This window comes from Dama dama, chromosome 22 (assembly GCF_033118175.1).
Source record: "Dama dama isolate Ldn47 chromosome 22, ASM3311817v1, whole genome shotgun sequence".
NCBI classification, from domain to species: domain Eukaryota; kingdom Metazoa; phylum Chordata; class Mammalia; order Artiodactyla; family Cervidae; genus Dama; species Dama dama.
Window position 1 is genome coordinate 7,725,757 of NC_083702.1, and position 26,648 is coordinate 7,752,404.

General features: G+C 53.4%; 1 protein-coding gene across 2 annotated transcripts; it reads right to left on the reverse strand.

Moving 5' to 3' along the window:
• Positions 1–1,302: 1,302 nt before the first annotated feature.
• On the reverse strand, positions 1,303–24,676 carry TEF (TEF transcription factor, PAR bZIP family member). 2 transcript variants are annotated; one of them, XM_061124447.1, is made up of 4 exons: positions 24,526–24,676; positions 10,778–11,095; positions 6,220–6,440; positions 1,303–4,875 (listed from the first exon to the last, which is right to left on the reverse strand). In XM_061124447.1, the coding sequence occupies exons 1-4, from the start codon at positions 24,626–24,628 to the stop codon at positions 4,660–4,662; spliced, it is 858 nt and encodes a 285-aa protein (XP_060980430.1). In that variant the 5' UTR covers positions 24,629–24,676; the 3' UTR covers positions 1,303–4,659. The 2 variants fall into 2 exon arrangements, with proteins under 2 accessions (XP_060980430.1, XP_060980429.1); XM_061124446.1 differs by lacking the exon at positions 24,526–24,676 and adding an exon at positions 14,537–14,720.
• Between the last annotated feature and the right edge of the window lie 1,972 nt (positions 24,677–26,648).

The following is a 26,648-nucleotide window of genomic DNA, read 5'->3' on the forward strand; positions in this document are numbered from 1 at the left end:
CCTCCCTGACCCTCCCATATAAATGGTTTCTCCCAGATTCCCCAGTCTTCTCAGCCACACCACTTAACACAATCCGTCATTCTCTTCTTTCTTTCTGTATAATGGTTTGTCTTTCCAAGCAGATTGTGAAGGCTGGAGGTAGGGCTGACACAAAATAGACATTTAATAAATATTTGCTGAATGACGTCTCTCTAAACTTTGGTTTCCACATCCGTGCAGGGAGTGGGGGGCGGGGAACAACATTCCCGCTGTGAAGTTTAAATAAGATAGCGCCTCAAAGCTCCCAGCCCAGGCTCACAGTCCTGGGAGCAGGGAGGAGGGGAAGGCTGAGCTGAAAGGCTCTGTAAGCCGTCAGAAACGGGAAGACCTGAGGGTGCAGCTGGTGGAAAGATGGGAGTAAGTGACACTGCCCTGAGGCCAAGGCCAAGGACCGTCTAGGAAGCTGAATCTGAAAAGTTCAGACCTACTCTGGGCTTGAAGCTTGAACTTTAGCCCTGCTGCTTTGGTTTGGGGGCATATCACTTTGCTTTTCTGAGCTTCAGTGTTTCTTGTAAAATGGCTATTTTTAAAAAGTCCACCTTGCCGGCCCATCCCCAAACTCCAAATGCAGGTTTTATCCTCTTAGAAACGAAACAGTTGCTGGTTCCTCAAACCACAGGAGCACCAACGGCCTGCAGCGTGGGAAGCAGGGGAGAACGGCCATGGCCACACACAGGTAGCACCATCTCCAGGCACGCACACACGGACGGAGCTGACGCAGCATGCAGAGTGGGTGCAGATGTGGGAAGGGGTGGAGTTGGCAGTGGGCACGGCCAAGGGGGGGACACCCTGTTCTGCCCCCACCCCAGGAGCCTGGGCCTGTCCTGAGCAGGGGGCCTGGGACGCCAATGCTGAGTGGCTCGGCCCGACAGTCCCGATGCCCAGCAGAAAACTGCACCCTGTGTTTAACCTTGTCCTTTAACTGTGATGGTCTCATGGCGTAGACAGAAAATGTGGCAAGAGGCAACAAGGAAAACCTCGAGAATCCCCCCGCGAGCACTGTTTACACATGGCCGTTGAGGGTCCCTGTCTGGGGACACGTCTCATGAGCAGTTCCCCGGCGTTCCAACCAGCTGTGCTGCGCTTTCACGTGTTCTAACTGCTGAGGACGACACTGGGGCCCGGTATGTGTCCCTTCTCACTGAACGGTGTGGTTAAGGGGGCAGGGATTACTTCCACCTGACACGTGAGGAAACGGGCACAGACTGGGTAGGGTGGCTTGGCCCTGACATGGGAAGGAGGACAGAAAAGACAGCCCCGCGATTCTCGTCTCAAAATATTTAATTTCGTTTGAAAAGGATACATTCCCGGCTTCCCTCCCGCCACGTCGCTCGGGCCCACCAGCAGTGGCACACTCGCACGCACACACGCACATAAGGCCAGTGGGCTACGCTCCGCATCTGCCCCCCGCCGGCTGGGGAGAAGGGGTTTGCGCCATGCCTCCTTCCCCGGCATGGGTGAAGGAGAGAGGGGCCTGCTGGAATGCCAGCCTCCCGGGGGAGGGCGCAGAGCCCCACACACTCTGTCACATCACATGCACTTAGAAAAATAAAACCAAGTGGTGCTCTGGCGTCCCCAACACTGTAAGACAGCAATATCCACCTGGAAGTCATCTTTGCCATTTTCTAGAAAAATTTATTGCACTTAATTAACAGATGTTAAAGGAGCTCTGGGGCGGTGGGGCTGTGCCACGAAAACCAGGGGGCTTTGAGCCCTTTGCTCCCAGGGTCCCGGATGGAGAGCTGCCCAGCACAGAGCGGCCCTTGTCAGCTGGCCCCCACGCCTGCTACCCCACCTCCGCCTGGAGAACTGCAGACACTGCCTGCCAGGGCCACAGGAGGTCCCCCCAACCAGGGCGACGCTTACCCAGAGTCAAGGGTCACTGCTACATGCCTTCCCCAACCTCAAGCTCCAGAAAGGCAAACCCTTTGCCTTGGGTCAAGGGTAAGAGTTACCCAGGTCCTCCACAAGACTGCTGGCCACTGTGAAAGCTCTCCCTAAATATATATATATTCTATGTCTAGATATATGCTTATTATATGCATATTCTTGCAACATTCTAGCTCATTCATGATTTGTCTGTTCGGAGGCTGCAACTGAGGCGAAAGGGGGCGCTCAGGAAGGGATGGCCCGTCCCAGCCCACTGCAAGCCCAGGGAAACCCACTTACACTGGCATCTCTCATGTCTGGTGCTTTGCAGAGGATGTCAAAGACGTGAGGACAGGAGCCTCAGTTTTTGGCCGTCAGCCCTAAGATGGAGAGGGCCTGGCAGGGAGTCAAGGAGATTCCCAACTCCATGATGGAAACTGAGGCGGCACCACCTCTCCTGCAAGGACTAAGAAGACACGCTTACCTGAGCACCCTTTTCCCCAGCATGTCAAACTCCACAGACCTCTCCTTCCTGTCCCTGCCGGACTCCTGACTCAAAGGGGCTCTTCTAGAAGAGGCCAGCAGCCACGCTCTTTCCAAGTGAGCACTTTGGGAAGGAACCAGACACCCACTGCCTGGGGGGTCGGGGGGGTGTTGGGGGCAGTGCAAGGGGTGGGCACCCAGACAGGCAGGAGGTGTGACAGAGAGAAGAGACAGCAGGCCATCACCCCACCTGCTGGGGTCAGAGAGTGGACGCCACCCAGAGACTAAATATCCATCCCTTGGTGGGGGGGTGGGAACCGAGAAAACACAAACCATATACTTTCTGGCCAAAGAAAATGAAGAGCTTTTAAGCTGGTGGCTCTTCTCCCAATAACAAAATAAGAAGTGCCCTCTTGGTGAGTGGCCAGACCAGAGAGAGTGTGCCCGGGCGGGCGAGCTGCCCAGGGCAGGACACGGACATGCTGGATGCAACTGCCCTGTTGTGGTTACAAGAGTGGAAAGTGTTAACATGGTTTTCATAGAACCACGAAGTCAAAGTCGGGGGGGGGGGGGGGGGGGAGGTGAGGGGCACCGACGTCCCTCGGCCTCAGGGACCCTTGTCAAGTCCCCGGAGAGGCGGGGGTGCAGGTCCCTGGAGGGCCGTGTGCTCCCCTGGGTGTGGTCCACGGCCAGTGGATGGCTTCCCCTGCTCTTAACATCTGTTATGAAAAGTCTTTAGGGGTCAAGGCCCAGGACGCGGAGCCACCACTTTAAATAAAACCAGTGGTGAACGCGACAAATGTGTGCCTGTCACCTCTGACCCCTCCTTACCACAGGCTGCCCGCCCTGAGCAAATAAATACACCCATCTCCAGGTGCCCAGCTGACCACAGCGAGCAGAGGGTTCCACGGATGTCCGTAACTAGTCTTCTGGGCAGAACCGAAGGACGAGTCCAGCCAGCCATGAAAGGAAGGAGCAGCTGCGAGGTGGACCCCTCCACCCATGCCTTGGCCGGGCCTGCATAGGTGGCTGTCTCCTGGGACCCAGATCAAGGGGTTTCTAGCCTGTGTCCAAGTCCCAGGAGCCTATTCTTCTGCATGGGCTGGGTGGGACCCAGGGGCCCTGCCCAGGGACGCCCTCCAGGCCGCTCACACATGGGTGGATCCTGAAGCGAGAACCAGGAAGCCCTCTTCTGCTTTTCGGGGAGAGCGGGCTCGGGCATGGCCCGCACGAGAAAGCAGAGCAAGAAAGAACGGGAGCTTCTCGAGAAACATGCCCGGCTCTCCACCCGCGGCACTGGGGGAGGGTGGGAGGGGGCTGTGGAGGCCAGTTATCTGAACACCATGCAGAAGGTGCATCCCGGCTCCAGGAAGTTAAGCTTCCAGGATGAGGGGACTTTTCTGTTAAAATCCAAGATCTGAGCTTGGTCACTGGGTGAAGAAAAACAGCAGGCCCAGAGGCCCAGTCTGGTGGGACAAAGGAGACTCAGGCAGCCTCCACGAGTGCCCCGGAGAAGAGTTGATGAGCACGGTGACCAGGGTGCGGAGACCACCGCTTTGGGAGTCTCTCGCAGCAGTGGATGGAACGCACAGGGAGCCCCTCACCAGGGCCTCCACCTCCCAGGCCTCCAGCCACAGAGAAAAGGGGTGAGGGAGCCAGGAGCAGTTGGGTGACCTTCTGCTGTAGGCCCAGATGCAAAGGTCATCCCCGGCTGTGTAGAGACCACACCCCCATGGCCTGGTGCCCACACAGACGCTACAGAGGAGCTGGCGTGTCTTTCTACCTCTGAGGAAGATGGGAACAGAGGCTTCTCTAAGACTTTCTGGGGAGGATGACAAACCCACCCTGCCTGGAAATGCGCCCAGCTGCCTGAGAAGATGTAAGGGCGACAGCCATCACCACTCATTCTGCAGAGACGGGCCTGGCCTGGCCCAGGCTGGAGAAGAGGGAGAGTCAGGGAAGCCTGGGCCCCCTGGGAGAGGAGAGCCCGTGCTCCAGAGGTCCCCTTCTGGGCCAGCTGCGACAGCCAAGGACAGAGACGAAGGCTGATTCACCGCCTCGTAGATTCTCTCAAGTCCTGCAGGGAGGAGGCCGGCCCCCAGGGAAGTCGCCGCACGGGTCGTGTGTGATAATGAAGCTTGAACGTGAAGGCTCCGGGGCAGGTGCGCCACCATGCGCCCACGACGAGTCATAAGTCTCCACGCAGGGGTGGGTTTCGGGGCCCCCGGCAGAGGTCTGAGGTGAGGCAGCGCCCCAGCGGGGCGCGGGTTACAAGGGCCCGTACTTGGTCTCATACTTTGACACGATGGTCTTGCACTTGCCCACCTCCTTGCGCAGCTCCGCCACCTCCGTCCGCAGGGCCGTGTTCTCCTTCTCCAGGAAGGCCGCCCGGATGGTGATCTGGTTCTCCTTCAGGCGCCGGGCGTCCCGGGACCGCTTGGCCGCCACGTTATTCTTCTTGCGTCTTGTCCAGTACTTCTCGTCCTGTGGGCAAGGGTTTTTGGTGGGTCTCTCCTCTTTCCCATGAGAGAACCCACCCCTCCCCTCCAGCCAGCACTCCACCCCACCCACACTGATTCCTCTTTTAACCCACATGGTGCAGCTGGGACCTGGGGACTCCCAGGGGCCCCGCCCTTACACCCAGGGAGCGCCATCCACAGACCCCACAGAATCCGAGTGGGACCACTGGTGGAAGGACGGGCCTTCCTCTTACCAGTGGTTTCTCTCTGCTGCTCCGACATACAGCACTGTCTGTACTCCTGCCTCACTCAGGCTGTGGCTGAGGGTCTGCACCCTGGCTCCAGTCCCCGGAGTTCACATCTTGGTTCTGCCACTTTCTAGCAGTGGAACCAAGTGAGTTCCTTAACCTCACAGTATCTCCCCACCTCGTCTTTGCAATGAGGGGTAATTACAGTAACTACCTCACAGAGTTGCCTGAGAATTAGAAGAGTTAATATGTACAAGGTGCTTATACCAATGCCTGGCTTACAGTAAGGATGCCATAAAGGTTTATCATTTTCATCGTTACTAATCTAAAAGCCTCAGAAACCTCTCAAGAGGCAGGTATGTTTATTCCCATTTTACAGATGAGGAACCTGAGGTCTGCCTGACTCCAAAGTTTAGGTGAAAAGTCCCTTTTCTGAGTTTTTCACAGTGGAGAAAGGAAAAACTACAAAATCCTCCTCTCCTCCCCAATCCAGTTGTGAAGAGCCGACTCAATGGAAAAGACCCTGATGCTGGGAAAGATCGAGGGCAGAGGAGAAGGGGACAACAGGATGAGATGGTTGGATGGCATCATCGACTCAAAGGACCTGAGTTTGAGCAAACTCCGGGAGTTGGTGAAGGATAGGGAAGCCTGGTGTCCGTGAGGTTGCCACAAGTCAGACACGACTTAGTGACTGAACAACAACCCTCAGCCCAGCTCCTATCTATAAAACCATCAGCTTGAAGGCTGCTGGCTCATCCCTGGGATGGCAATGTACAGCTATCTTTTGTCCTTCAAAGTGAGGGCTTGTTCAATCCCGGTTTCTGTGGCCGAGTGAGCTCTTGCCCAAGGGCTGGGCTGATGCCAGGGAAGTGGGAGCATGGGCACAGTCGGGAACCAGAATGGAAAGAGAAGTTGCGGGGAGTCAAGCTGGGGCCAAACGCCACCCGAATGCCTTTCTTTCAACTGCAGCGGGATGTGGCCCAAAGCTCTGAATGCACGCCTTTCTCGATGTGTCCCCAAGGAGGGTGGGTCCTCCTGGAGAAATCGAATGGAAATTGGGGAAAGCCCCTTGACCCCTGAGCCCATGCTGCAAATTCACTACTGCAGATGTACCAAGTTACCTTCTGCTCATCGGGGACAAAGACCTTCTTGGCCTTTTTGATCATGGGCTGGGGCTTCAGGTCCTCCTCGGCAAACTTGTGCTTCCGAGGGTTGAAGAGCTCCCCGCCGGGCACACTCGACAGGACCAGGTCAGCAGGGTCAGGATTGAAGTTCACGTCTACCTCCACGCAGTTGGGGTCGATGGGACTGGGGGTCTCCCTCTCCTTTTCCAGGGAGGATTCTGAAAGACAGAGAGGCAGGTGGTCCTGGAAAAGCCTAGACTCACTGAACAGTCAAGGCTCACGTCACATACCCAGACACCTACTTGATTCTTAAGGTCGCACAAACTACTGCTGCTTGGAGGGAAGAAAAACTGTAAGAGCACCTGCCCCCCACAAGCCAGACTGGCATGTGTGATTCAATTCAACAATGCAAACATGGAAAGAATTCTTCCCTTTAGGAACAAAATGCTCAAAAGGAAACAAGGGCCTTCGAAAAAGACAAGATTTTCCGATTGTTTTTTCCCCCCAGAAATGTTAAGCAAAACATTAAATCATTATACCCCCTTAACTTCCTGTGGTTTCAAGTTCTCAAGTAATGAGAAACAGCTGAATCTCACCAGGAACTATAATGGTTTAGGGACACAGACTGAATAACGAAATGGCTTCCATTGCTGAATCCCTTGAGACCAATCAGTGGCTGTGTTCATTCAGTCTCATGACAACTCTGAAAGGGAGATGGGTGTTAACCTTATTTTACAGATGAGGAAACTGAGGCTTGGAGAAATGACAAGGTTTTCCTAGGGTCACATGGATGGTAAACTAAAATTTAAGTCTGGCCAAAAAAACAAAAGGCAAAAACCCTGTTCAAATCTTATGTGTTATTGGGGATGTTATTTTTTTAAGATCTATACCTTTGGCCTACTTGCTCCATGCTACTTATAAGAGGACACAAAATAATTATTCAGTCAATAGATACATTATTAAACACCTACTATATGCCAAGGACTGTCCTGGCAAAGACAAAGCAGTGAACAAAACAAAAATCCTTGCCTTCATGGAAAGTTATCCTACGGGAAAGGATGACGTTACAGAAGATAAATTACAAATATCCATACACAAGTGTTGGATGCCATGTGGATATTTGGGAGAACATTTCAGAAAGAGTGAACACCAAGTGCATGGTCTGTGCACAGGCAAGTACTGGGAGACGAGAAGAGCAGAGGCCATTGGGCTGGAGTGACTAAGAGGGAGGAGAAACAGGATGGGAACAGAAAGCGTAGGACCTTTAATCCCAATAAAGCAGTGGTTTTCAGTCGGGAACAAGTTTGTTCTGCAGGGGACATGTGACCCTGTTAGGGTGGAGGGGCATCTAGTGGGTAGAGGCCAAGGATGCTGCTAAACATGCTGTGGTGCAAGGACAGCCCTTTCCCCAAACCCAACAAAAACTATCTGGTCTGGATGTCAACAGTGCCACTGATTTTGACTTTCACCTTGAGGTGAAAGAAGTCACTGGAGGGTCCTGAGCAGAGGTGTGACATGATCAGACATAGGTTTTAACTGTATCGTGCATGTAAACTACTTATATCCTATCAGACGGGTTAATTACAAACAGGGCTGAGTATCAGAGGAGTGAATGGCCAGGGACCAACATGGTAACTATAGGAATAAACAACCAACAGCCAAAGTACCAAAGCCTGGCAACTAGACCTCCCCTGTCCTGCTGGTGGGAGTATAAATGGCAACAGCCACTTTGTATCCTATTTGGCAACATCTACAAAAAACTGACCTGGTGTAACTCAGCTTCCCTTCCAGGGAGTATTCTGAAAGACAGAGAGGCAGGTGGTCCTGAAACAATCTAGAGTGAGTCTAGGTGCAAGTCAGAATCTTTCCCATCAAACACTGGGTATCCGATGACTCAGCTGCTCTACTCCTCAGAAAATGCCCAACAGAAAATGCATACAAAGACTCACAAAATAAGAATTTTTTAAAAAAGAAAAAAAATAAGGAAAAAAAAAAAAAAGACTCACACACAAATGTTCATGGCAGTGCTATTAGGCATAACCCTGACCTGGAAACATCTCGTGTCCATCCGCTGAAGAGTAGGTAAAAACTGTGGTGTGGTCATGCAATACAACTTGGAGGGACTTCCCTGGTGGTCCAGTGGTTAAGACTCTGACTCTGTGCTTCCACTGCAGGGGCACAGGTTCAGTCCCTGGCGTGGAAACTAAGATCCCAAATGCCGCATAGTGCAGCAAAATAAAACATGGAATACCATTCAGCAACAAAAAATGAACACAACTTTGCTACAGGCAATAACATGGATGATTTTCACAGAGTTGAGGAAAGAAGCCAGTCACAAAAGAATATATACTACTTATGTCCTTTCTACAGAGGAACTGAAAAATGAACTGTTTCATTTCTACCACATGTGTAACTCTTCAGCATAAATCTTACTTTATTTGTATCATGGTTTTTCTGTCACAGGAGTAGTTCATAAGTATGTTCCATAAATCTATTTTTAGTCACTGAGGCCCACATGATTTATATATTACTATAAAGCTAGCTATAGGAAGCTATTAATGTGGAAGTGTAAATGTAATTAACTTATAATCACTTAAAAAAGAAGAGAACGTAATATACAGTTCCACTTACAGACGTTCATCTATAAACAAAATGAATCTCTGGTGATGGAAATATGGATGGTGATTACCTCTGGGGAGTGAGGACTGAGTGGGGTCAGGAGGAACTTCCAGAACACCGACAGTGTTCTCTGCCCTGATCGGGGGGTAGTTAGATGGGTGGGCTCACTCTGAAGATTCATCGAGCGGTACACCTATGATATGGGCACCTCTAGACACCATACTTCATTAAGAAGGTTTACTTAAATACAAAATCAGAGGGAAATTCCACCTAGGTGGCCTCAGTCAGGTATAAGAAGAGGGTTCATTTCCAGCTCTGTCCCCTACCCACACACGGAACCAGCCTTTCAGGACAACCTGACCAGCACCAAAATGAGCTGCCTTCAAACAAGAATTCGGCTGGAATCAGCTGAAGCCTCTGAAGCTGAACCATTTACAGCAAAGAAACGAGGGACAGAGGAGCGTGTTAAAAGGCAATAGAGGGATACAACCAGAAAATCCACCATGTGTGAAACTCTATAGGTCAAACAATTCAGCTTCCTCAACAAACAAACTGCAGAGAAATAAAAAGGAAGGAAGACCCCACAGACTACAAGAGATTTAAGACACATTACTAACTGAAATGTGTGGGTCTCATTTGGCTCCTGATTCAAGCAAACTGTAAAACAGTAACATTTATAAGACAAGTTTTTGGAAATTTGAATGCTGGTGGATTTACTGTCAATTTCAGATGTAAAACTGGTATTTCTGTTCCGTTTCTTAAAAAAATCCTTATAGTTTACATATACATTTGATCGAAAATAATTAGATTAGGGGAATGCAGGAGGTTATAGAAAACAAGACTGGTTATGAGCTAATCACTATGGAAGCGGAGTGATGGTTACTGGAGGTTCTTTATAGCAGCCCTTCACTTTCATATTTGAACATTTTTCTACAATAAAAAGAAAAAAAATAGAGCATGAGAATTCCTTCGGTGCAGGTTCCCTGGGTGCCACACCAGCTCCTGGGGTCTTTCCCAGGAGACATCAGCTTATACGCCTTGAACTGAGTCTGTGGAAAGCTTCGCAAAGCCCCTGAAACAGGGACCATGCCTCCTCTGATGGGTTCATGACCCAGGGGCATGAAAACCAACCAACTGGAGGTAAAACAGAAAAAGGACAAGAGGATAAAGCAGGAATCCCAAAGATGGTATTGGTCCTGGCAGTGAAAATGCCTTCTTCGTGGCAGTGCCTGAGAAATACCTGGCTAAAAAGTCAGACATCCTGGGTTCAAGTGCTGCCTCCACTTCCCATCAGCTGTGTTACCCTGGGCAAGCGACCTAATTTCTGAGTTTCCTCACCTATAAAATGGGGATAACAGGAGACTTCCCTGGTGGTCCAGTGGCTAAGACTCTACACTGCCAATGCCTGGATTTGATCCCTGGTCAGGGAACTAGATCCCACATGCTGCAATTAAGAGTTCACATGCCACAACCAAGACCCAGTGCAGCTAAATAAATAAAATGGGGATAAAAGTATCAATCTCGTAAGGAGGTTTTGTGAGGATTGTGTGTTAGTGCCTGGCACAGAATACATGTTAAATAAATGTTTGCTGTTGTTATTATTATTGCCTGAGCTTCCTATGAATCGCAGGCAAAGTGCACATGGCAGTAGAGAGCAGTACTGTGGAAAAGCAGGATGGCACTGCTATCCTGCGAAGCCTCCGACTGGGATTGCTCACTCCACTGGGCTGACCATCTGCAGCAATCAACCGACAGGAAGGCTCCGGCTGCCGCTGAGGGGATGGCTATTTTTATCTCCAGCCTTGGGGGACTGTGCTGAAAGGTGGGGGAGCAGAGGGCTTCTGCTCACAGTAGGTCCAATGGGACCACGCAGCCCCCTGGGAAGTGGATCTCCTTGGATGAGGCAGGTGGCCCTGCCCAAAGGTTCATCACCAACCTGTGCTGGACACGGTTTCCGAGGGCTGAAAGACGGCGGTGGAGGAGGATGGTGGGGACGCCGTGGAGGAGCTGGCTGACTCCTTCCCTTCTAGCTCAGCCACTGGCAGCAGCAGGTTCTGCACCAGGTGGGTGGGGCTGGCGGGGATGCCATTCTCCAGCAGGAACTCATCCAGGTCCATGTACTCCAGGTGGAAAGACTCGCCATCGTACGGGATGGTTTTGTCCCAGATGGGCGGCATGAGGGAGGCCGAGACGGCCATGGTGCTGGCTGCTGTGGCCTCGTCTTCCTCCAGCTTTTCCTTCCCCTTTTCCTTATCTGCAGACACAAAACCTGTGGTGAGACATCTCTTGAGAGAGTAACTCAACCCCAGGAGGCACATGGTGAGCCTCGCAGTGCAGAGCCACCTCTCTCGGAGTCCTGATCCATCCATGCATGCATTTACAAGAGCCTACACTATTCTCGAGTTATAACCTGGTGCTTGAACGAGGACCACTGGTCTCCTTTAGAGATGGCAGCACACCCTCATGTGCTGCCCATCCATGCCTGGGCTTCCCAGGATGCTCGCCATTAGCTCTGAGGCCTGATGTAGTCCCAGGGTTAATTCAGAATGGGCTGTAGGATTAGCATCTGCTGGAGAGAGGCTACCGGCGGGGGTTGGGGGGGTGGGGAACGGGGTTTCTGACCCTGCTACCTCAGGAAAGGGCTGACTCTTCAGGCCAAGCACTTGCTTTTTCTTCTGTCCTGTCCCCACCCTGCCTGCCACCCACTGCAGTGATGTGTGGCCTTAGCAATGTCATTTAACCTCTCCCAGCTTCAGTGTCCTCCACTGTAAGTAAGGATAAAGCTCCCCTCGAGTGAAGACTAGAGGTAACATCTGAAAGTGCCTTGTAGAGCTCCTGGCACACCCCAGGCATTCATTATTACAGTGAGCTTGTGCAAGGAAGGGATTGTGTTTGATTCATTTCTACATTGTGGGGACCAATACAGGAGCAGGCAAGACAGCAGACCCCAGGAAGATGAGTATACTGAATGAAGAAGGCTGGGTTTGTAAATAGAGAGGGCCTGGAGCTGTCTTTTCAGGACCTTTTTCAGAGTAACCATTTCCAGAGACCATTTGCTTATCCCTCATTGAGCAGAGAAGACTTAAGGCAGGTTTTCTGGGAAGAAAGAGATGCATGGAGCTGTAGAAGAAAGCAAGCACGCTCCCATTCAAAGCAAAACTAATCAATCAGTGGGGACATGAACCCACCTAACTGTCTCAGCCCAAAAGTTATACACGTGGATGGATATCCAAGAAAGGGCAAATTGAGAGAAAAAAAAAAAAAACAGAAAAATGTGACAAGGTTGGAAGAAAATCAGAGTGACAGGGAGGCAAATGAGGGAAGTGGGAGATAAGATCATGACAAGCTCATAATGGGTTTTCAAATTGAGGGCGACAACTTTGAACTCTGGTTTCTGAAATGAAACAGAAATCAAATACGATTATGTTGGAAGTAAACCAGTCATGTATGGACTCCTAGACCTCAGACAGCCAAAAAGCAGCCTGTTGGTTCAATAAAAATGGACACACCCATGAGTTAAGAAGGTGGAGGTTTTGACAAACAGAATTTGGTCATGGCTACTAATACAAAGTAACTCAAATTCTTGCAACTGCCTTCTGTAACAGGCTTTGGTTTAAAACCAAACGGGAAGTAAGAAAGCCAAGCTTTGGTGGGCTGGGTGGGCCAGATGGCTTCCCTGTTCTCCTTCCCTGAGACACTGACTCTACATTCTGTTCAGAAATGACTGAGATTCCTGTTGGGTGGGGGTCGTGGGGATTAAAGGAGGCAGAAGGGAGGAGACAGAAAGTCAGCCATACTGGAGGACTAGCACCAAGTTCCAGGGTTTGTCTGGCCTAAGCAATTGAGCACATTGTTAATCAGTGTTTTTATAAGATGAAATTTTAATTGTAGGAGATGTTCATCAGTGGTTACCAGTGATACAGTGTAAGGACTGGTGATGTGACCTTAAGGAAACATCCTCACCGCTCTGAGCCTCTGCTTTTTTCATCAGAGAAGTGGGGTAATACCCTATAGGACGGCTGCAGAAGACTAAATAAGATTATGTCAAGGTGCTCTGGAAGAACTCTGCAAATGTAAGGTGGAACTATTATTATGGATGGTTATTATTTGGTAATCTGACAGAACCTGACAGATGTGCACACCTGTCCTGGGGCAGCTTGCCTCAGCCCCAGATTTGGAACAAAGCATTGCCTTAAAAATAAACAAAAGGGTCTGTGCATATGAGGTCCTAAAGCGGAAGGAGAGAGCCTGGCCTCACCTAATGTGCTGAAGCTATTTATAACCAGACCATGACAGCCATAGGGATGGGAGTCTCAGAACACACTCAAGAAAGGAAGAGAAATGGCATTTTTAAAAAGAAAATGAATTCCCCAAGAGCGGTAATTCACAGAAGGCCCATGCCTTCCCAAATCCCTGAACACCACCAATGGTTCTTGGAAAATGAAATCTCAGAAGACTGAAAGCATACCTCAGTGCACCTGAAACTCCACTATAGGTGGTATTCCTGCTGCTCCCTGAACCCCATGCTCTCAGAGCAAAAACAAGGCCAAACTTGCTTTCCACAAAAGGCCCAGGGACCTTTGTGGCCTACGAAACAAGACAAGGGCTTCCCAGCTGGCCCAATGGTAAGAATCTGCCTGCCACTGCAGGAGACACTGGAGACCCGGTCCGATCCCTGGGTCGAGAAGATCCCCTGGAGGAGGAAATGGCAACCCACTCCAGTATTCTTGCCTGGAAAATCCCATGGACAGAGGAGCCTGGTGGGCTACAGTCCATGTGATTCCAAAGAGTGGTGACTTGACCGAGCACACGTAACAGCAAACAGGACAAAGACCAGCCCTGTGGCCTGAAAGTCTAGGGTCAGCCCCAAACTACCAGGTAAAGGGCCTCGATGGCCTCTTTCTGACCCTCATCCCTCTACCTTCTTCCCAACCTGCCCCTCAGAAGGTACCTCCCGGCTCTTCTCCTGACACCCCTCTCCACCTCAGCAGCAGCCCTGAAACTCATTTCCAAGAAATCTCCAGTGAGGAACCAGAACCTGGGGATACTCACACGCAGGGAAGAAGGCAGGTCCTCCTCCCCGCTGGGAGGAGGACGGCCATAAACGAAAGCAGTTCGCTACGGTATATCAGGGCATCTCAAACTTTAGCGGACTGTGGAATCACGGAAGTGGGGTGGTGCCCCTTAAAATGCAGAGTCCTGTCTCTGAAGCCGCAGATCCAGTGAAGGGTGAAGGGTGGGGCCCAGAAATGGGCATTTTAAATAAGCATCCCAAGTGATTCTGATGCAGGGGTCCCCAGGGCAGGCGCCCTGGAGCGTCACTGAAGTAGCTGCTGCGACCCCCATCAGCCTCCTCGATAACCCCTTCACGTTGCGCGTGCTTCGGACCCTCCCCAATGAACCTCCTCCCCGCGACCCCCACCCGACTGCCTCCCTCCCCCACCCTTCCCCACCAACCCCCATGTGACTCCGCCTCTCAGCTCATCCGCTACCCCTTCCTACCCGCTTTAGCCTCGCCCTCCCGTCCCCAATCCTTCCTGGCCCCATTCCCCCAGGCTGGACCACTTCAACCAGACCTCCGACCTCCCCAGCCCCGCCCTCACAAGGCCCCGCCCTTGCAGAAACCCCGCCCCCAGAGGCGCGCGGACCCCCACCCCCACCCCACCCTACCCCACCCCCCGCTGCCTCCCCTCACCGAGGCGCGTCTCGCGTGGGGGGTTCTCCATCAGCTTCTTGAGGACCAGAGGGAAGGAGCCCGGCAGGCCCCTTTCCCCGGCTGCGCGCCCCGGCCCCGGCCCCGCCTGCGGCTCTACAGGCGGCTTCTTTCCGCCGCCCGCGTCGGACATCGTGCCCCGCGCTCGGCTCGCGCGCGCCTCGCCTCGCCTCGCCTCCCCCGCCCGCCTGCCCGCCCCTCGAGATGGGACGGAGCCGTGCGACCCGCCGCAGCTGCCGACACGGGCAGCTACTGCGCAGGCGCGCAGCGGCGCCCCCACCCCCCGCCTCCCTCCTTCCATCCCTACCCCGCGGGCGGACAGGCTCTGGCTTATTAATTTTTCATAAGGCCAGGCCAGCTTCCCCGGATGGCGGCCTTGGATTGGCCCATCCCGCGAGAGGGGGCGGGGACAGGCGCAGCCTTCCGGATTATGATTGGCTAGGCCGCCCCTGCGTAAACGCCACACGTGCGGCGCCAGGTGAGAAGCAGGGCCGCAGGCCCCGCCCCGTCCTCCTCGCTGTCACCTGATTGGCGCCTGCCGGGGCCTGGGTCTGGGGGGGCCCTATCCGGCGACAGCCCCTGCCCCTCAACCCGCGCTTTCGCCTTCGCCGTAACCCCTGCCCCTCTCTTGGACCACTGGAACCGCTCTCCCCTCGCATCCCAGTCTCGCCACCTTCCGGACGCGCCACCTAGAGGAGGCGGGGCTGGCAGCGGCCATGCCGGCGGGGGTAGCCTATCAGAGAGACCCCTGGGGTCCTCGCGGCCGTTTCCCTCCTCCTCGCCGCGCCCCGCCCCGCGGGTCACGTGGAGCTGCAGCCGAGTCCCGCTGCGTGGGGAGGGGGGGGGGAAGAGGAGGAAGGCGCGGAGCAGCCAATGGAGGGCTGGGGGCGGGGCCCTGGGCGGTGCACGAGGCGCAGCACGTGCGGGGCTGCGGCGGGGAGGGAAGGGGCGGGCCTCTCTGTTCTGGGGACTCTGCCCAGGGTCGTGGTACCGGGACTCACAGCGCAGCCTTCACCCCGCCTCGCCCCCACCCAGCGACCTAGAGGTTGGCTGAGGGCAGGGTTGGGGACGGCCTCCTGCCCGCCTGTAGGGACGGCTGGAGCAGGCTTGGCTGCCGCTGAAGATGGTGTCAGATTCTACCCCCTGATCCCGGGTTTCTGGTGCGGGCGTGGCGGCCAGATAAACACTAGCGTGGAAGGCGCATTCTTGAGGCCGCGGGTGGAGAGAGAGTGCCCGGGCCCCGAGCCAGGGCGGGAGTACGCGCTTCCGTCCTCGCGCTTAACTAGCCTGTGACCTTGGGAAAGTCCAGTTGCTTCGCTCGAGCCTGTTTCCTCGTACATAAAATGTAGGGGTTGGGCTGGATAAATCTCAAGTCCTAAACAGCTCTAAAATTCTGTTCCTGTCTAGGATCGTCCCTTCTTTTTCCTAGGGTGAGAAAAACCAAAATTCCTCCCTCTCATAATATATGCAAATACTTCCTAGGAGTTCATCAGGAAATGGCGCGTATAAATGTCAAACATGAGCGGGGGGTGGGGTTGGGGGGGGACACACATGCGGACTCCTTCTAGGAACCTGTTCCTACAGGTCACCCAAACTTTGTACCTCTTGATAGCAGGAATCATACCCTGCCTTGAACCCAAACAATACTAGGTATTCCCTGCCTGAGAGGGCAGGGACTTTGGCTTATTTGTCCCTATGAGACCAGTGACTCTTGCCTCCCAGGAGCGAGGCTGGGGGAATGCAGGGCACAGTCCTTGATTCATAGAGTAGGTGTGTGACCATGACACCCAGCTAGCTGAAAGTTGTCAGGCTGATAAAATCGGTACTGAGAGTTAAAGAAAGAGGCTGGGCGCCTGAGCAAACCTGGAAAGCAAAAGATTTGAAGGAACTCTGGATGGTGGCAGAGGACAGGTGATGGAGTCTGACTCCAAAATTCAAGTTCTCATAGCCTCACTCCTTAGACTATAATCACTTTCTGAGTCTGATATCTCCAGCCTATTGCTTCATCTCTCCAGGCTACCTTTCCTATTCTATGTCTGAGAGAGATGGGGAAGAACTGATCTTGTGAGGCTAGCATAAGCCAGTTCGTGTAAAATACACAATTGTTTTTGTTTTGTTGTTTAGTGACTAAGTGGTGACTCTTGTGACCCCATGGACTGTAGCCTGCCAGGCTCCTCTGTCCATGGGGTTTCCCAGGCAAGAATCCTTCTCCAGGGGATCTTCCCAATACGGGGATTGAACACATGTCTCCTACATTGGCAGGTGGATTCTTTATCACTGAGCCACCAGGGAAGCCCTAAAATGCACAGTTGCAAACCTGCAGTAAACAAGTCATTTTCATAGCTTTGCTACTGTTGATGGGTACAAATCCACTGCTTGATGTATCCATTATCCTAGAGGCCGGTACAGTGCCCATGTCAGTCTCTATTTAGTGAAAGTACTAAATTATGTACAGAGTTGTTGCAGAATTGTTGCAGAGTTGTTGCAGAGTTATGTTGCAGTGTTTTTGCAGAGTTGTTGCAGAGTTGCTGCAGAGTTATGTTGCAGAGTTGTTATTAGTGGGAATTCTGTATGTGGCTAAACTAAGATATCTTTAGGATAAACTGACCTAGAGGTTTTTAGAAACAAATTTCAAAGGACAGTCCAGGGAAATTGATTAAAACATGGGGGGGGGGGGGGCGGGAAATGTATGAGTTTTAAAAAGACAATAGCTAGTTTGGCCAGGGAGAGACTTACTGGATTACTGTTAAATGTATATTTTCATAGCTAATATGACATTATTGACGGAAAAAGAATTCTCAAGGTATTAGGGGAGGATTTATAGTAACAAAACAGTGGAAAGTTGTTAACATTTGTTTATGAGAAAGGTGGTATGTAGTATGAGATTTTAGATTTAGTTTTTTTTAAAGATTAAAAAAGGTTTAAAAAGATTTAAATCTACAGTTATTCAAAAGGGATAATATACACTTCATTTACCACCCAGCCTGGAGCAACAGGCAAGTGGCACTGGTAAGCAGGTTAAGAAGCTGGGTAAACAGGTTAGGGCTTTAAAACTTTGTTCTGATTTAGTCCTCTGTTCATGTACTGACACTTCCCAAAGAGGGTTTTTTTCCCCTGGATAACCGCAGGGTAAATGGTGTGTCACAGACACCGCAGGAACGTCATAAACATGTTCTCTCTCGTGCTTACTTGCAGGCTGGGGGGTTAGCCATGCTGCCGATTGGCAGCGTTCAACAGCACCATCCAGGAGGCGGGCGCCATTGTGTTCTTGTCTTCATTCTCTGGCGGATGGGAGAAGACCCACAGAGTCCTCTCTCTGCCTCTGTCTCTTATCAGTAAAGTGGGAATAACATTGCAGCCCCTCCTCTTAGTAGAGGAAAACCTGTCAGAAGCAGTTAGCTAATTTCCACAGTGTTTCATAGTGTTCCATAGTGTAATTTCCATAGAGAGCCCTAACAAAGAAAGAAACTCTATGAAAATAACATGTTGTTACATGGTTAAGACCTTAAAACTGTGACGTAGCACCTTTGTATTCTAAAGTATTAGGGTTTCAATGCAGCAGCTTCTTGAGGGAGGTGGGGGTCCTGGGGCAGCACTGACTGTCGGGATGAGATGCAGGCCTGGGTAGATACTCTCCTCAGCGGCTGCCTGACCCCTTGTCCTTGGACAAGTGACTTCTGCTGCCTAAGTCTCAGGTATTTTTCTCTTGGAAACAGAAATGGATCTGCCTACCTCACAGGGTGGTTATGAGGATTACGTGTGGGAAGCAATGTCAAGTGCCAGCCTGAACGGTGTATGGCATGGATTGCGTGGGCCTCCATGCTTCCCCTTCATTCAGGTTGTGTTGGGTGAGGAGTAGGATTTTTTGGGGTGGGGGGGACAAGGTGGGTTCTAGAGTCTAAGCTACAGCAGAGAAGGGATGTGAAATGTCCATTTTCCAGAGTTGGTCTGGCTTTAAATTCTACTCTTTAGTGTTCCAGAAACTTGCTGACCACCCCAAGTTAAAATTTTAATTCAATTGAACATATGCAGAACAAGGGCCTTTCATAAAGCTATTATACCAATTTGGGTTATTTAAACTTGAAGCTCAGAGGAGCTAAAACTCCAGCATGGGAGCCTTTGGCCCCATAATGACCTCTTTGGAATCATAGTCAGTATCTTGCAGGACGGTATGACCCTATCTCCTGACTTACTGCAAAATGTGACATGAGCCTGGTGTCTGCAAGAGCAGGACAATGAGAAGGCTTCCACTGAGCACTGACAAAGCCCAGTTATCTGTGTGCTTTGCGATCCCAAATGCAGGAGAACACAAAGCTTTGTTCAGGGTAGTCACTCAGTAAATATTTGTTGGTTCACTTTGTTGTTGGTGTCGGTAGGAGGGCTAACAAAAACTTTCCAGAGCTAGGTCATGCACATTTGGAACATTATTAACATTAGATAACACTCATTGTGTTTAATTCACAATCAAACCTAGAATAGTAAATAAAGGCCACCCTTATGGCAAGTCCTCCACCGCTGGCCTTGCCAACGACTGCTCCTCTTGAGCCCACATACCTGTGGCTGCATAGTTCTGGGCCACGGTTTATACCTTGGTCTCAGTGTGTTCTGGGGAGAGGTGGTGGGTGGAGGCCCTTCACCAACTCTTGCCCATCTCTCAATACTCTCAAGAGTACTTAGTTTCCTGTTTGGCTTGCATTTTGTCCACTGCCCAGCTTAGAAATATAGAATGATATCCACCCCAAGAGTACTATTTCCAGAGAGAAGCCCTTACCTCCAGGCTCTGCAATGTCTCAACAGCCACTTTCTGAAAGCAAGGGTTCTCCAGTGGAGGCTGTCTTGGTAGGGAGTGGGCTCTGGAGCTAGAACATGTAGGTTTGATTCCTGCTTGGACTACTTCCTGTATGACCTTGGGCAAGTTACTTAACCTCTCTGAGCCTGAGACAGAAGGGAGCAGTTCAGGCACACTGCTGAGAATAGCACTTGGGAGCATAACACGCGCTCACCTGAAGTTTATCTCTTACTACAATCCCATGTTGGGTTGTCCTGGAAACACCCCATTCCTCCCAACTGGCCATTGCCCCAAGAATAGTTGGGGGGAGGGTGGGACCTTGTAGTCAGGGAGAAGATGGCCTCACTCTTCTTTATGACCTTCAAGGCCCTGCAGGCTTTCCCCTTGCGAGTCTCTCTAACCTCACTCTTCCTTCTTTCCCACTTATTCACCTTCTGCAGCCACAATGGCCTTTTATTCCTCAGACATGTATCATTCTTGACCCAAACAGGGCCTTTGCAGGTGCTGTTCCCCCAGCCTGAAAGTTCTTGGTGTAACTGGCCCTTCCTCACCCTCCAGGCTTTGGCTCAAATGTCCCCCTCTCAGAGAGGCTGGCCCTGACCCTCCGGATTGCTGTCTCTCTCCCCCCACGGGAATGCAAACAGCAGGCGAGCAGGGCAGTGTTTGTCTCACTCGCTCCTGTGCCACATGTTAGCAAGCAGTCAGCATGATGACTGTTTCGATGACGGCGGAGGTACTGCCCTGAGACGTGGTTCTAGAAACCCCAGGGAAACCTGTGGGTAGGGGAGAGCCTGGAAGCAGGCCAAGCTGGGTTGGAGCCCCTCGACAACTGTGTGACCTTCCCATCTCTGAGAGTCAGTCTCCTGGTCTGTAGAATGGATAATCATACCTCTCTTGCAAAGCCGTTTCACAGATGGTAATGTAAAAGCACTGAGCACAGTTCCCAGCCACACCTGGGAAACAAGGGCCGTTAGAACCAGGATTCATTCCCTTAATAACCTAGCCTTGGGACAGGCCCGTTAGGATGTAAAAGCCATCTGGATTGCTGGGAGTGTCTGGCACTAGATGAGAATGAGTTTCTCACATTTCTCTGATTGGTGATGGGTGTTGGGTGGGGGGACAGGTAGAGAAGAAAGGTAAGCCCCTGACACAAGAGGTGAAGAAGAAGCTGGCCTGTGTACTGGCCCTGAGGGTAGCCAGTTCCTCCTCACCATTAGGAGATGGTAGCGAGGACTAGAGGCTTCCCAAGTGGCGTGGTGGTAAAGAATCCGCCTGCCAATGTAGAAGACATAAGGGACACGGGTTTGATCCCTGGGTTGGGAAGATCCCCTGGGGAAAGAAATGGCGACCCATTCTGGCATTCTTGCCTGGAAAATTCCATGGACAGAGGAGCCTGTTGGGCTACAGTCCATCAGGTCGCCAAGGGTCAGACGCGACTGAGCGACTGAGCACAGCAGAGCACAATGAGGATTAGAGATAACACGTGCAATGCATGTATGGCCACTTCTCCCTCTTCTTCCATGGAAGCAAATTTTGTGACTTCTTGCTCTGGTTCCCCCAGGCTGGGAGTGGAGGCTACTGCATAGACCGTCACTGAGGCCAAGCTCAGAACAGCCCAGGCTGCTCTGAGTCCACCCTCTCTCCTGCTCACCTCAATTCCCCAAGGGGAGGTTACCCAGAGCCCTGCTTCTGCCCCAGCAGGTCCCACCAAGCCAGCTCAGCTGGGCTGTCCTGCTTGGCACAGGGCTGATGGCACCGTGACCCTAGGAGCCTCAGCACGTGTTTCCATGGAGACAGCCCTGCGTGTGTGCCCACAGCCTTGCCACATCCACTTATTTCCAGGAGATTATCCACAGAAAGGAGGGAGCGAGGGTCAGACAGCAGATGTGATGTCCACGGAAGGAGCCTAACCAGGCCCAGCTGCTGTTTGTCTTTTGCAGAGAAAACAGCATGGCATTTCACAGTTTGCAAACACTTTCATCTGGGATGTGTCATTTATTCCTGGCCACAAGCCTGTGAATCAGGTATTCTTTTCACAGAATGGGGATGGAGAGAGGCATGTCAGGGATACCTGCTGGGTAGCCCACAGTGATTGCAGTTAGGAGCTCCTGACCTAGGGACCCTACCTCCCCAGCTCAAAGTGAAGGCCTTGTTCCACCTCTGCTGTGCTTTCACGCGCCGTGGTTCCCTGAGAAGGAGGCCTGAGTGACCAAAGCTGGCAGAAAGATGAGATGCCAACCTCTGAGCACAGCCAAGGAGTTGGGGACTAAAAGTGCTAACGATGTGGTTTGAGAAGCTGCATCTTTCTGGAAGCTGGAGAAGAAAGTGTAGGGTGAGCAGTCTGGAACGGAATGCCTCCTGGGAGAGGATCCACAGGAGAAAAGTCAGGCAGGAGAGCAGGAAGAACGGTCCTTCGGGATCAGGGCCCACAGACAGAGGGGAAACTGAGTCAAGGCTTGGGGCACAGACCCACTCTCTTGCTGGACAGAGATTTCTCTACCCACAAGAAAGCTGGTTTCCTGGGTGGCCCAGAGTGAGGGGCTACCGGGTGGTGGTTGTAGCCTAAAGACAAGGAATCTGGAGTCTGGAGAAAGTCTGCTCCCCCAGGAAGTTGGAGAGGCGGTTTACACAGCCTGGGAAGGGAGGCCTGAGGGCAGCAAGAGCCAGAGGCCCCACAGTCGGGGTTCAAGGAGCATCGTTGAACCAGAAAGCAGAAAGCCTGCAGGGAGAGCAGGATCTTGTGAGAGCATGGTCTCACCATCCTCAGGACTCTCCTTGGATGTCTCCTCCCGCTGGACCCCAGGTGTGCTCTGCACGTGACCCCTGACCCCCGTGTGAGCTGAAGCACAGGAGGCAACCGGACCGCTGTCATCCTCCTCCCGGGGGGATTGAAGCCAGAGTGAGGAATGCATGTGGGGAGAGAAGCCCCTTCATCAAGAATTTTTAAAGCACAGGTTGTTCCTCGAACAGCACAGGTTTGAACCATGCGGGTTCCACTTATACGTGGAGTTTTTTCACTAAACGCATACAGTACTACCCAATCTGTGGTTGACTGAATCTGAGGATGTGGAACCATGGATCTGGGGGCGACCATAAAGTTACAGGCAGGTTTTCAACTGCGAGGGGGGTTGGGCCCTAACCCCCGAGTTGTGTCAGAGTCAAGTACACCTTTTCCATGCCGGCTGGGAATTCCCGCTTTGATGGCCTGTGCCCTGTCTTCACCAAGGTACACTGCCTCCAGGTGGATACTTTCATGAAACATTTGGAGAGTCTGGGTGCTTTGGAAAGTGGCGATGTCAGATGGAGGGCAGTATTAAGAGTGAGGTCTTTGTGGGGTGGACTGGCTCCCTTGAGTCTCCAACCCTCGCCCCCTCATTTTATCCACCCGTCGGCATCTCCCAATCTGTCAGGGTCTCATGCTTCGGACCCCCAGTGAGAGGCCACATAGAGAAGAGACAGGAGGTGGCCTGAGACTGATCCGTCTCCAGTGGACCAGCCCAATGTACCAGACCCACCGTCCTCTGTCAGTCTGCCAGCTCTTGACAAAGCTTTGCCTGAGACCCTGGCGGGGGGGGGGGGGGGGGGGGCGGGTTTCCCCTATGCTGGGCCTGGACTTTGCCATCCGCAGTGACTGATGGGGGCTTTCCACAGGGCTCTGGGGACCAGGTGGGGGCCAGCAAGCAGCAGCTGCTGCCACACTTCATAAGCCTTGTTGCCCTGGTCTGAGGAGCTGCACCCTGAGTCGCCCCCAGGAACCCCTCCCTGCCCAGGTGGGAGCTGTCCCCGCAGACCCACCAGCAGCCCAGCTGCCCTCTGTGCCCGCCCTGGGCCACAGGGCCACCCTGCCTTCTCTAGCGCTCAGACCAAGAAGGGAGCCCTTCACATCCAAACGTCCCGCCTCACCTCCCCACACGAGACATTCAGGGATGGCAAGAAAAAGTCAGCCGTGGTTCTTTCCCAGGCCAAGTTTCCAGAGGGGATGGGCTTCTCCCAGGGAGCATCCAGGACTCTTGAGTGCTGGGAGGGCACGGACTGCCCACAGATGAGGTCCGAGGGGCCCAGAGCTCCATGAGAGAGAGCCCATAGGGGACCCTGCCACGAGCTCTGGGCGCTAACTTCCTCCCTCAGGCGGTGTCTCCGTGCTCGAGCCTGCCACCCTCCTTTCCTGAGCCCGGCTCCCTGAGAGGCATGTCCAGGCAGGGACTGTGGTGTGCGTCCTCAGGCTTCAGAATTTGGGAGTGGGCTAAGGGTCTCGTGGAAGGGGCTACCTGGTGATGGGGTGGATCAGGTACCCGCAGGGGTGCTGAGGTGTGGGGAGGGAAGGGAGAGGCCTGAGAAAGGTCCCCTGAGGGGCCACCTGGCACTCAGGTCAGGCTCTGGCAGCCGGGGGGAGCTGGGCCTTTCATGAAGCCACCTTTCATGAAAGGCACCCCTGGGGTTTGAGCAATGAGGACCTGACGTCTCAGAACAGAATAGATGTGGGGAAATATTTGTCGGGAGGGAGCGCCCCGAGCAGGCTGGCCCCCAGAGTTCTCGTGGCCCCGGGGTTTCTCAGGAGGGGCTCGGGAGACACCTGGTGCTGGCTGCCAGCTCTGCCCCTCGTCCACACCCTCCTCCACAAGCTCCTTCGCCCCGTGTTTGCCTGTGGTATCCTAGGAACCGGGGCTTTCAGCCTGTGGTCCTGTTACATAACAGCTTCCATCCCGTCGCCGGGTCCAGCACCTCCGGCGAGCAGGAGCTGAAGCAGGCGCCGGGAGGCCAGCCTCTCCCCGGGGACACAGGCGGCTGGCCACCTGAACCCACAGCTTCTGCCGGTCCCCTGCACCCCGACACGCGGAGTGGGGAACGTAATAAGCTGTCAGCATCTGGTGCGTTCCCTCAGCAGGGCCCTCTGGTCCTGTCCCGGTCCCGCGTGAGCCCCTCACCTGTCAGTGGCCACATGCTGGCTGCAGCTTCCCAGGGCTAGCAGACCTGGGGGGGCAGCCCTGGAGAGGCAGAGGCCCTCCCCACCGTCACCCTCTCTGCACCCCGGCCCTTCCTCGCCCGGGGAAGAAGCCAAGGGCAGACCCCTGCTGAGGACCCTCCCTAGCCTGGAGATGCCTGTCCGGCCACAGTGCCCGCAGCGGCCCCCACCCCTCGGGCACCTGGGTGGCCGGCCATTGCAGGCCACCTCCGCTCCTACCTGTCCTCTTCTCTGGCCAAGGCAAAGAGTGCTCGAGCAGGGACTTGAGGACCTCCGGCATGTCCATGGCAGGGGCCACTCCGATCCGGTCACAGCTCGACATGGCCCGGCGGGAGGTGCTCGCTGGGGGAGTTTAGAAGCAGCTGGAGAGGCAGGCTCGGGCCCAGGGAGAGCTGCAGGCTCTGGAGGCAGGCGGGGCGGGAGCCCGAGGCAGCCAATGGGCAGCACAGGCCCCGGCCCGCCCGTCCACCCCCGGCTCGGCCACCTGCCAGCTCCGGCTGCAGCCAGGCCTTCCCTTCCCGCTGCCTGGCAGGGCGGGCCTGGCTCAGTGCCAGCATCAGCACGTGGAGCCACAGCGCCAATCCTCTGACAGAGAGCCTGGTGTTATCTAACTTTGCAAAGGGAAGTTCTCCCCCAGGCTGGGAGCCAGAGCCGGGCCTGCCAGGTGAGAACAGTGAGCTGGCTGCCCGCCCACAGCAAGCGTGCACCGCACACTCAGGCCCATTCGGCAGAGATGCTCCAGAGGCCAGGCCCTAAGGGGACCCGAGACCCTGGCCGCAGGCAGCTGGGCACAGAGGATGTACTGTGTTGGCGAGCACAGGCCCACGAGTGGGCGTCATGCACTTACCTGCGAGCTTGTGAGTCTCGAGGGGGTGTTGGTGTGTTTCGATGCTGGTCTATAGACTGTGTACATGCACACGTGCCCTGCAAGGCACATGGTATGCGGGTGGCATGGGTAAATCGGGCTTTACGCTATCTGCAGAGCCTGAAGCCTGCTTTTCTAAGGGGAGGGACAAACTTGCAGCCTGAGATCCCTTTGGCCTTCGGGGACGGAGGGGAGGGGGAGATGAGGCAGGTGCCCAGCGGACAGGTACTGGCAGGCAGGCAGAGTAGGCGCCACTGAAGGGGTGCGGCCCTGCAGACTGGCTCAGGCTCTTCCTGGGACACCGTCCTGCTTCTCAGCCTCTGCCCCAGCATGGGGGCCTGGGCAGCAATTGGCTGTTTGCCCCAGCCCCCTCCCTGGCCCTCTCACCAGGACACTGGCCTCTGTGGTCCCTGGGCCACTTACTTGAATGTGAGGTTGAAGCCATGATTCTGAATGGCAGTCTCCACAAAGACCAACGCCAGCCTTGCCGGAGCAGGGGAGGTGGGGTGGGGGGGTCATCGGGCTCCTCCCCTCCACACACTGATGTAGCATCTTGAACAAGCTGTGCTGCTGTTTGGAGTCTCGGCTCCAAAACCACCAAATGTGGCGAACTTCACGGCTCCTTTCAGCTCTGGTTCTGTCTCTGACACTCCGGTTTGGGTGCAATAAGCCTTTGGTTCCCTGCACTTGTAGCTGATTTCTATGTCATCTTTCCCCACTTTCCAAAATCCCATTTTGCCCAAACAGCAGATATGTCAGGATGCCTTTGAGCCTCTCCTTTTCCCTGCAGCCCCCAGCTTATTCCCCAATTACCCTGTTTTCCACCCCAACGTGTGCGTGCATGTGTGGTACTCATTTGTGTCCAACTCTCATGACTCCGTGGACTGTAGTCCGCCAGGCTCCTCTGTTCGTGGGATTTCCCAGGCAAGAATACTGGATTGGGTTGCCATTTCCTCCTCCAGGGGATCTTCCTGATCCAGCACATCTCCTGTGCTGGCGGATTCTTTACTGCTGAGCCACTGGGAAGCCCTTTCCACCCTAATAGCCCTCCCCAAACCATTTGTTCCTTCCCCAAGTTAAAAATTAATTTCCATTATTGAATACGAAAAACAGTATGTGGCTCAAAGCTCAAAGCTTTTGATAAAGGTGCACTTCAGGAATCTCATTTCCATCCCTGTTCCCCTTCCTCATAACAGATTTAGTTTCTTATTTATCCTCCCAGTTCCACTTGCCTCTGTGACCCCGGAGGGGTGGGGGTGAAGAGTGTGGAGGACCTGGTGTGCGGGTTGCCTCAGTTTGACCTGTGACTCGCAGGCTGGGGCTGGGGCTAAGTCGGTGCATTTACCGTCTCTTGGCCCACGAACACTTTCATGTGCCAGACTGGCTTTATTCCAACAGTGAGTGGGCAGGTGCCCACAGAGTGTGATTTGGGAAGCAGCAGGAAGTCCCTACGTGTCTCAAATGTGCCCGCCTGCTG